We start from the raw sequence: 11,361 nt of genomic DNA on the forward strand, positions 1-11,361 counted from the left end.
ATTTCACTGAGAGAGGAGACTCCCACATAATCAATGCACAGTACAGTACAGTATATATATATATATATATATATATATATATATATATATATATATATATATATATATATATATATATATATATATATATATATATATATATATATATATATATATATATATATATATATATTGTTTTTTTTAGCCTTTGATGGGTGTATGAGTAGTAATAGTGGTAATAGTATTTTGATGACATGTGCATGAGTGGACATTTCATTAAATACACTTGCAGTCTAATGCAATTAGAATTAAAATAATAATAACATTTAAAAAAAAAACTAAACTAAAATTTATAAATAATGTACAAACAAGGTTGGGCTGCATCTGAATGCAAATAGTAGAGGGAAACAAACGGGAAATGTAAAGCAATCACATGCAATGAGACAATTGCTGGTGAAGGATAAAAATAACTGTATTCATCAAGCTTTTTTATTATTATTTTATTTCATACTAAATCCCTTAGCGCCTCCCTGTGGTCAAACAGGCGCATAGCAAGAGGCAGGTCACTGCTCTACTGTCTGTGACTTTAAAATACATCACAAACTATAATAAATTACCTTCTTTTTTTTATCTCACGAGTTTCGTAATGAACTACATCAAATGCTTACTTAAGATATGTACTTAATTAATTGAAAACACCACCTGCAATAATGCATATTTTCTTCCCACTTCACAGTTAAAGGGCCACACCAAAAAGACCACAACCCCTGAAAATTACTACCAAAAAAAACATAAAAATAAAACTGACACGAGATATTTTTTTGAAAAACACAACATATACAATAAATAAACACGTACATAAAATAAAGAAATACAATACAATTGCAATTGTAATGATGGAGTTTTAAAATTCCCACAACAAATTGACAAACAATATTTACTAACATTACGTGTTAATTCTCGTGTTCTTCTCAGTGTTACTTAATTCTCTTAATTAATGACTGTTTCTTTTCATACTCTTAATTTTATAAGACTACTTATATTTATATGATATGTAAAAATGTGACTTTTGTCTGGGAAAATCATGTCTATTCATTTAAAAATACAACTTAATCATTTTTTTAGTTAAAAAAACACAAAATATTTAACTTCCATTTTGACATATTTACCATAAAAAAAACCTATCACAATATTACAACTTAATTTGTATATTTTAAACTTACTCTCAGTTTGACTTGCATTATCTTTAATATTAATATTTTTTTCTTTTAAACTTGTGACTTTTCCTCTACTATTAGTATTACAAATACTCCCATCTACCAATAACAACATTAGATTTGCAGTAGTTTGACTTCATGACCTCATGCTTATAATTTATTATTATAGACATTTTTATTGAGCTATTGTGATTCTTTTCAGTGTATACCTATATATTTCCTTTGAATTATTTATTAATTTCACAGCATAAAAAAAGTGGCTAACTGCATAGAAATCACAAGATATCATCCTGAGGTAACAGCAAAAAATCTTGCAACTGTTTTCTCACCATATATAGTGCAAAATACTACTAAATGTTAACTTTTCTTTGGTTTATGTCATATCTAAGTTCACAGCCAGTCATACACATGAATCAATAATAAAATTATCAATATAATAATGCTTTTTTTTTTGGTATGTTATTTGTGATTACAGTGAACCCCCACAATTTACAGGGGATCATGATGGAGCTCTGTCACCAAAATAGACGAATAATTGATGCCCTTTGTACCCAGATAAATAAAGACTACGTTAGTCTACATGAAGATCCTCAACTCACTAAACAGTTCCTTGGCACCAAGTGGTGACAAATTCTTTGGCCTAAGCACAAAAAAATGCTAATAGTTTTGTTGTTCAATGAAGAGTGGGGGATTGATTCCAAAAACAAAATTTGTGTATATGTAAGGGTTCACTGTACGTTACTTGCAAAGTTATAAAAGATGACCAATGTTTTTATTCCAAATGATGAAATAGCTTGAAAACACGCTAAATCATTCATTTCAAATTCAAGCTAGCTAATGGATGAGGCTACTGTTCAAACTTTGGCCCCGACGGTCGCATCGCCGCTGCGTCATCTGCATCTTACATCTGGTTGTCGTACTGCGGGGCCGAGTACTGATCCTGCATGGCGCCGCCTGCCGCCCCGATGGCGGCCTGCTGGGCGGCCTGCTGGACGTGGGGGTTCTTCCAGGCACCCGTGGTCCACTCTTCCTGCGCTTTGGTCATGCTGCCACCACTCCCGCGGTAGAAGTTGTGAATCTGTGGAGAAGTGGCTCGTGAGCATGAGAGAGAAAACCGCTGATCCAAAACCAAGTCATGTCAAACAAGTGAAGTGATTCTTGGAGTATTTTGTCGAAAGCATGTAACAGTCACGTTATTAAGGCACGTGGATAAAATTGTCGCCTTTAAATCTTCAACACATCAGAATGTCGAGTGCAAAATGGATGAAGCAGGACTGCGAGCTCTGCTATAACACAGTGATGAGCAACTGGTGGTCCGTGGGCTTTTAGGCTACATTGGACCTTTAATTAAATTTTTTTGCAAACCCAAATAATTCTCTTTTTTTTTTTTTGCAAACCCAAATAATTCTTTAAAAAATAAATAAACGCTGTTGCACAATCAATATGCATTTTCCACGATCAATGGGTGGGGGTGGGGGGGGGGGAACTGACAAAATGAGACAAATCCAAAATATGGGAAAGAAATCTGTGAATATGCAGGATCAACTGTAGTTTTAAGATGTAATATCATCATTCACCTCTAGATGGCACACATGTCTTAGTTGCGCCAGAGCCGTATGTAGAGAGTTTGGCCTACTCGGTTTCGGCAGGGTAACAAGATGGCGTCCATATGTCATGTGACCAGCAGTTGACCAATCACAGCGTGATCTATCAGAGCATGATTGGCCAAACTCTCTCTATTTATAGCTCTGAGTTGCGCTTACACTAGGTTTTATACTGCCCTATACAACAATGTCAGGCCTAAAAAAATTGGCGGATTTAGAATGATATGCAAGACAAACATAGTTCCTCAATAATATTGAAATTTTAAGTGAGTTGATTTTTGTGAAAAATTTACCAAATGAAGTCTTGCACTTAGTAGCGGTTTCTTGTTCGGCAATGTATTACATTAGCACGGACACACACATTTTTAGTCTGTATTTAAAATAGCATTTTTGTCATACGTCAGGTTAGTATGCACATAGAAAACTTGCACATTTTTATCAGAATATTACACCCCCTCTGAAAAAAAATATATACGTGGCTCTAATACGCCGTCGTACTAACCTGATTTTTATAAAGTCGCAAATTTTCCTCTTATAAAGTGGAAAATTTGCAAGGAAAAAACTCGCAAATTTGCCACTTTAAAAAGATTTATATATATAAATATAGATAAATAAATAAATGTAAAAAACTCAGAAACTTACAACAAATACACGTAGCTTAGCTATAGTCTAATATGGGGATTCGTTGGTGTTAATGGGACACTGTTTATAAAATGAAAAGGCAGGATGGAGGCGGATTCATTCTTAATTGAAACTTTACTCATCATACACGGCACCTAGAGCGACAACACTTCCTGATCCCCTATCAGCTGACTAACACTAACCAATCAGAAGCTAGCATACTTTAGGTAAATGCAAATGAATGACGGAGCGCATCAGATTCGACACATCAATTTAGCTACTTGTACAAAAAAATACCAAAATGTATGAATATGTACGTAATCATTCTGGAAACATAATTGTACAAGTAAATATACATTTCAACAAATTAACTTAAATGCTTGATCCTTAGGATGTGGATGGACCTTTGCAAAACCTTCTGTCTTTGTCGCTGGCCGGACCCAACGCTTCAAAGGTAATCTCTGCTAAAGCAATTACTATGTCCTTATTTGAAAACCCGACCGAAAAGTATTGGCACAAACAACCGAGTAGTACGCTACGCGTATTTCTCGTAAGTTTCGGAGTTTTTTTTATGCTACTTTATAGTCGCAAATTTATTGCGCCCACTCTCTAAAAAAAAATATATATATATATATATATATTTATACGTAGCCCTATTACGCCGTCGCAGGTTAGGAAGTGCATGGTCCTTATTTAGCACTGATAAATAATTGTCGCACCCTTCAGCATTTCAGTTGCCCATAACACAAAAATGTCAAAATGCATCTAAAAAAAAAAAAAAGCTTGAAAAAATGTTGTGTGTTACCTTAGTCAGGGAGATGAAGGACAGCGAGGCGACAGCGGTGAACATGACTGTAGGCACCAACATAACCAGAGCTATGAATATATTGTAACTGAAGAAGGAGATTGTGGCCAACCAGCCGCTGAAAGGGAGACAAAAGAGATGTGTCACTCATAAAAATGACTCATGGTTCGCTATAAGACAATATTATCACCGCCAGCACCCACTTGGCCATCTGGATATTAAATGCCGATCATTTAGCAGCCTTAAAAGTAGCAGCGGATGAAAAACTTTGCAGCACTTCGTGCATACAGGTGTGCATCCAAACCGCCCGCGGTGACATTTCGAAAGTTTATGAAGGCTGTCGTGGTCACGAGATTCATTTGCGGGCGTCGGGCCGAGTCAAGCGCTCGTTAACAGCCTCTAAAAATCTAATAACAGCCGTCATAAAGCGTCTAGCAGGCTAATTCCTAATGGTCCATCACTGTCATGTTAATGGCGGCGACAGGCTTTGTGGAAAATGCCTGTTTCATACACGAAAGAAGATTATAGGGTCCGCTATAAACATTTTCAGATGACTTTTGCGGCTCGCAATCGCAGGAAGCCCTTTGGCCACAATGAATAAAGTTTAGATTTGTCATTTATGAATTAGTATTTGTCTATTTTTTCTACCTTAAATTATTGCAGTACAGTTTTTTTTTTACTTTGTTCTCTCTGAGCTCTCTTGGGTTTATTTATTATTTATTTATCGGGCATTTATTATTATTTTATTGAAATTATCGCAGTCTTTTTCTTCCGGTGATTTGGTCTTTAGTTTTTTGTTGATCATCTCAGTTATAATTTGTTTATTTAAATTGTAATTTTAAAATATTACTATTATTAATATCATTTTAGCTTATTTTTGTTCTTATTGTATTTAAGTGATCAATCATATGTTTCCTGTATCTTTACATTTTTATTATTGTAATTTTTTTATGTATCATAAAATATGTTTTATTTCATGATATATGAATAATCAATTACATTTTTATTATTGTTCTTTAATCAAACACATTTTACCGTTATACAGTATAATAGTAATATAAGTTGTTAAAGCGGTAATATAAGTAGTAGTGGTAGTTGTTGTTGCTGCTGTTGTTGGTTATGACTGGCTATTAAATGTCAACTTTATTATAAAAAATATTTATTAATAATTTACGTCAAAGTAAAAAAAAAAAATTAAATAAACTGTTGTCAAATAAATTATCATTTTAAAAAGTTTTTTTTTATTCACCAAATATTTACGTATAATATTTTTCACGTATATTTTTCAGGCGTTAATTAAATTTAAAACCAGGCTCCTTTTTCCCTGTCTCTTACCACACTCCCCATCCCGGGATGCCGATGCTTTGTATGACGCTGATGCCCACTTGAGCCATGAACACGAAGAAGAACAGCATGTAATTGAACGAGCTGTCACTCCTGAGGGGGAAATATGATCGAGAGGTTTATTGTTGCAAGTGCATTTTGTGTCACATGTACATTTTCGCCTGATGGCATTCATTATCTGACTTGCTGTGATATGTTTCTGAAATTTGAAATTTGTACATGAATGTCCCCTACTGGACTACAGCGGGCTTAACATCCCACTGCAGATACACTTTCAGACCAGTATTGAAAGTCTTATGAGTATGAATTGGATATACTGGATATCCAATCACTTGCACTAATGCACTAGTAGAACAACCAAAGTGTACTAGTAGAATAATAAAGCATTTTTAGGAACATTCTTCCACTACACTACCTTCAACTAGTGCGTGACGTTTCTCACTGTAGTAGGACACTTTGACCTACAACTTCAAGGTCAAAGCGGCCAGAGATGTGCGGTCAGGGTAGGCAAGCGAGGCAGTGCCGCCCTCTGACCTCATATATTATTACATGCATATGTTTCAATTCAGATGATGTGGTTCTAATGTGCATCTCTACCGGAAAGCCTTGTAAATTGGCCGGAACCAGCACACATATGAGCAGGGCGTGAACATGAGCAGCCAAATGATTGACAGGCCGAAGTTGGTCACGCCGCCTCCTCCGAACATCCACGCGAAGCAGCCCACCAGATTGACAGCCAGGGTGGCGCTGTTTACTAAGGAAAAATTGAAAAGGAATTAAAAAGGAAGTCAACCTTAAACATTTCTTGACAATATAATACGTTATATGTGACCTCACTAGTCGAAACATGACATTCTGATGAATATTGCATTTTTGGGATGTGAGTTATGAATTAAAATGCGGCAATTTTGCCACTTGCTGTCAACTTAAGATGACAAATGTTGCTCAGGGCTAAGGCAACAACCAATCACAGCTCACCTGTTTTCTATAGCTGTGCTGTGATTGGTTGTTGCCTGAGATCTGAGCAACATTGATGTCATCTTCAGTTGCGCCTGCTCTGTCGACGGCTCCCCTCTTTGGTGGAGGTTTTCATGCATGCCAGATCCACCACACCAGCATCTACCGAAATTCAAACACAATCTGCTTCTTCCTCTGGTCGTTGAATCAGTGGAGGCTGATGTCTGTGGATCTCACTCTGCTTCATCTATCCTTCCTTCCTTTCCTTAGTCTTTCCTTTGGTCTCTTGAGGTCTCCCTAATTTATTGGAATTTAGATGTTTCATGGGTTGGTGAAAGATTCTGGTTGGTAACCCGGTGGGTAGTAGGTGATGTCTGGTCGGTGCTGGATTTCACTTTCCTTTCTTTTCTTTGATCCTTCCTCAGGTCTCCTGACAACTTCACAACTAGCGGGATTCTGAAGTATTCGGTTTAGGTGAACGGTATGGGATTTTTAATAGGTTTTAGGGGAATTAATGAGCACACACTCGCACGCACGCACACATACTCACGCGCGTACTCACACACATACAAAAAAAAGAAGAAGAAGAAAAAAAAAGAATGTCATGTTAAGACTAGTGGGACTGCATAGAACATCCATCCATCCATCCATTTTCTGTACCGCTTGTCCTCACAAGGGTCGCGGGGTTGCTGGAGCCTATCCCAGCTGGCTTCGGGCAGTAGGCGGGGTACACCCTGTACTGGTTGCCAGCCAATCGCAGGGCACACAGAGACGAACAACCATACTCACAATCACACCTATGGACAATTTGGAGTGTCCAATTCACCTGCCATGCATGTTTTTGGAATGTGGGAGGAAACCGGAGTACCCGGAGAAACACATTGTCAAAAATACTTTTTTTTAGGTTGACTCCTTTAAAGAAGGTAAGACGCAGGACAAGCCGGACAAAACTTTTGACTTCACTGCATACATCATTTCATCGAGAATCAAATGATAACTGGTGGGTGCGTGTTTTTGCTTTTTATTTGGCTTTGTTGCAACATTCATCGCAGAACATGGACTGCTGTCGTTACTGCTTTTTTTGTGTGTGTGGCTAGTGTTCAATCTTTCGAGTCAAACTGGATAAGCTTACGTAGAGTTGCATCATTTTTTCACCGCAGAGCTAACAACGCCTTAGCATAGCTTTGGATGTAACTCTGGCTGTCAGATTGCTGCAGGGTAAAAGCTTTATAGGCAATCTTTTTGCACCGCTTGTTCATGGTGGTGTCATAAAAAACGATGAAAGCAAAACCCCCAAAAAAGTGACATAATTCTATTCTTAAATGCCCCCGCCAACTTCCCCAGCTCAAAAAAAGGCCATCTGCTCAGCCCTGTGGCTCGTTAACAAATAAATTGAAGCGCATAATTTTTTTTTTAAAAAGCACTGTGTGTGGACAGGCTATTATTTCAGGAGTACACTTGTAAAGCATCTCCCGCTTATCACGAGTGGCGAAGACAGCAAAAACGGGATGATTAAATCTCTTAAATGAAGCTCTTGAAACATTTACTCACGCATCCACAGGTGGTACATTTTCTTGCACAAGCTGCGGTGTTGATCGGGGATCTCATCAAAGTCCTGGTAGAAGCAAGGCTTGAGCGGAATGAAGCCGGGCAGCGGCGGGAAGTTGGGCTCTGCCGAATAGATGTTAAAGACAAGCAAGCAATAGGAATGAGAGGAGAAACACGTCTTAAAATAATGGCCGAAGTCTTGTTTTGACATCTCCTCAGGACGCTTTGCCGCCAAAATCCACTGCATGCTTTAGTTAAACAGATCATTCCATTCTACCCTCAAAATTGTATTATTAGGTTTTTTCTCCATAGGTTTGGCACATTTCTTGAAAGTAAAATGACATTTTCAAAACTGCAAGCTCATTTGGCCAAACAGACTTAGAAGTTCACATTGTCCCATTGGTTGACCGAGATGTAGGAAACTCCTCCTTTGGTTGTCAAGTTCTACTTTTACTTGACTATCAATTGCTGTCAAAAATGTATCAATTTTTTTTATGAAATTCATATATGGGATTTATATATCATATGCTTGAAATATGATTTTGCATATTATGACTTACAACACACTGATATCCTGCTGACATGTTTTGGAGACTGAAAAACAACTCATCCAGTTCGATCGGCAAGATCTATTCATTTGGAAAGTGTGCTGAAAGTGGGCGCATTGTGCTAACTGGAGGGTAAATATCCACAACCATTCGCACAGATCTACTGAGGCAATCGAGACATGTACTAAGACATTGGCAATTTGATGAAAGCAATGAGAAATGTTATTCATTTGACACCAATTGTAATGCGGTTTTGGGATTTTGTCCATGGTATTTTGAAAATGTAATTTCAGTTTCAAGAAATGTGCCAAACCTATGGGGGAAAAAAACTGTAATACATATAGTATAATCAGTATTTAGTTCCGTTAAAAAAAAAAAAAACGGAATAAAATGACTTTGGGCCATTATTTTAGGAAGGTGACAATAAGCAAGTGTTGGCGTAAGGCGGTATTCGTACTGACCAGCCATCGTGATATTCGATGTGATATTCCTTCTCTCTTTAGCCTGTCACAAGGGATAGATACGAGATAGCAAGATGCAACATGATTCAATAACAAACAATGCAGTATGATGTGATACCATCCCCTACGATTCGATGCAATAGAATACGGTAAGATGCAATGACATAATAAGCCATTGGTGGAATTTTTTTTTTTTTATAATATTGTAATATAGTCACTCTGATTACTCTAATGTCATCCCATATGCATCTCATACAATATAATGCGATAAGACATCATGATATGGTATAATGGGTACAGTACCGTACCATACCATACGGTTAGGTGTGTACAACGCATAATCATATTGTCACATTGTCATGGCATGGGGATTAGTTTTATACTGAAAGAATTAACCGGTGCTATAATGACTTATTGTGCTTACAGTAGTTCAACCAGATTTGCTGGATATCACCTCTTATGCTGCTCACAGCCTCTAGGGGGCTTTTTTTGTTGTTGTCAATTTTTGAGGATTGCAATGCGCTGTGATGCAGGTTTAGTTCAGGCTTCTGACAGTGGTGGGCTAAAGAAACACCTGCCATTCAAATATTTTGATGCCCTCTGTCATACGATGAAATGTCCTCGATAATAACTACCATGCATCCTTACTACACTTCAGTGAAACAGGCCTAAAAAAAGAGGGCAATGCAAAGTCGACTTATGGACAGAGACATAATCTTCTTACCTTCTCCTCCAGAGAGCCGCGCGGCCTCAAACACGTCAAACGTACGAGGGAAGGTCTCGCAGGTTTGCAGGAGTGTGCAAAAAAAAAAAGAAGGGAAAAAAAAGCAATTTAGTGTCTAAAAAGGCAAAAGGTCTAGTGGATTATAGTACATACACGGGACAGTATGGCCCGGGTTAAATCTCAAGTAGTCCACGCCTCTGGCCAGTCAATCAAGCTTCCTCTCCAAACCAATGGGTGGGATTATTCTAATCCCTGATGGCACCGCCTCTCTGTTCATGGCTCTGAATTCAAAGGTAAACTGCAAAGAGTCGCATTAATGCTGCGGATGCTTAGACCGCCAAAAGTAAAATCTAAACAAGATTAAGTATTAAAAATCATGGAAACATTTTATTTGTTTGCAAAAAAACATTTCTTCTTACCAGGCAGTTTTTGTGTAAGAACATTCGCCTTTTTGATGTATTTTTAAAACTTAAAATCATAGTTTGAGATTTAATTAAAAATTGCAGTGATTATATAGTGTGCAGTATAACTTCATATTTAAGACATTGTTGGTAGTGGAAGGGTGACGGTATGGAGGAAATTATGTTGTCTTTCCAAGAGAAATGTTCTCTTGACATATAATTTTCCTGTTTTTCTTCTTTTTGCTATAAAGTTTTTTTTAAAGAGAGGAAACAATACATCCCTGTGTTAAAATGTGTTAAACAGTCCATAACTCTTTTATCATTTATTATCCACCAAGGATGTAATTTGAAAGCACACTATTACATTTACTAACAGTGAGGGTCAATAAATGCAAGTTGCTTTCACAAATTGTAAATTGTAATGACTCCTTTTTTCCAGGTGAGGTCACTGTTTCACTGTAAATGAGCAGCCCTTGAGCACTACGCACATTGCACATTGTACATTGTAAGTCAATACAAAATGTTGCTTTTACAAAGATAGTATGATGAATATTGATTAATTTAACTATGTAGTTATTGTTTAGGTTCTACTTTCCTATTCTAGTTGCAGCTTGAAAAACGAGTAAAATTATTCTGTAATGTGAACTGGACGTCCCTCCAAAATTGCAACAACACTGACGGAGCGTCAGGAATTTATAGCAAGCACTGGCTGTTTAGTACAATGAAACTAACTAACTAACTAACTAACTAACTAACTAACTAACTAACTAACTAACTAACTAACTAACTATCTATCTATCTATAAATGTAAATGTAGTAAACAACCGCAATGGCAGTTGACAGCAGTGGATACCACTGGGCATAATCTTTTACAAATGTCTGTATTCTCTATCCACATGTGTAATAATGTTAGGCTACACCTCATTAAATTATTCATAGTCATAAGCATCAGACCCATTATAACACTGGAGTCACTAGATGGCTAGTATAACACTGCAAAGGCATGTATAATTGAGGTAAAACCAAAAAAAAGATGGCTGTGCTTTCACCTTTTCTACACACAAACACGCTCCTATATGAACCCATGTGTCCCGTCATTGTCTCGGTCGCCATGGAGACGCTTTTCCTCTGGACCAGGCGTGTTGTCCGGGG

General features: G+C 37.1%; 1 protein-coding gene across 1 annotated transcript; it reads right to left on the bottom strand.

Moving 5' to 3' along the window:
* Positions 1–474: 474 nt before the first annotated feature.
* scamp5b (secretory carrier membrane protein 5b) lies at positions 475–10,028 on the bottom strand. The gene is made up of 7 exons (XM_086072284.1): positions 9,809–10,028; positions 9,085–9,127; positions 8,079–8,198; positions 6,168–6,324; positions 5,562–5,663; positions 4,227–4,344; positions 475–2,274 (listed from the first exon to the last, which is right to left on the bottom strand). The coding sequence occupies exons 2-7, from the start codon at positions 9,089–9,091 to the stop codon at positions 2,098–2,100; spliced, it is 681 nt and encodes a 226-aa protein (XP_085928410.1). The 5' UTR covers positions 9,092–9,127; positions 9,809–10,028; the 3' UTR covers positions 475–2,097.
* Between the last annotated feature and the right edge of the window lie 1,333 nt (positions 10,029–11,361).

Source organism: Leptonotus elevatus, chromosome 3 (genome assembly GCF_054856555.1).
Source record: "Leptonotus elevatus isolate MCC_2025b chromosome 3, RoL_Lele_1.0, whole genome shotgun sequence".
NCBI classification, from domain to species: domain Eukaryota; kingdom Metazoa; phylum Chordata; class Actinopteri; order Syngnathiformes; family Syngnathidae; genus Leptonotus; species Leptonotus elevatus.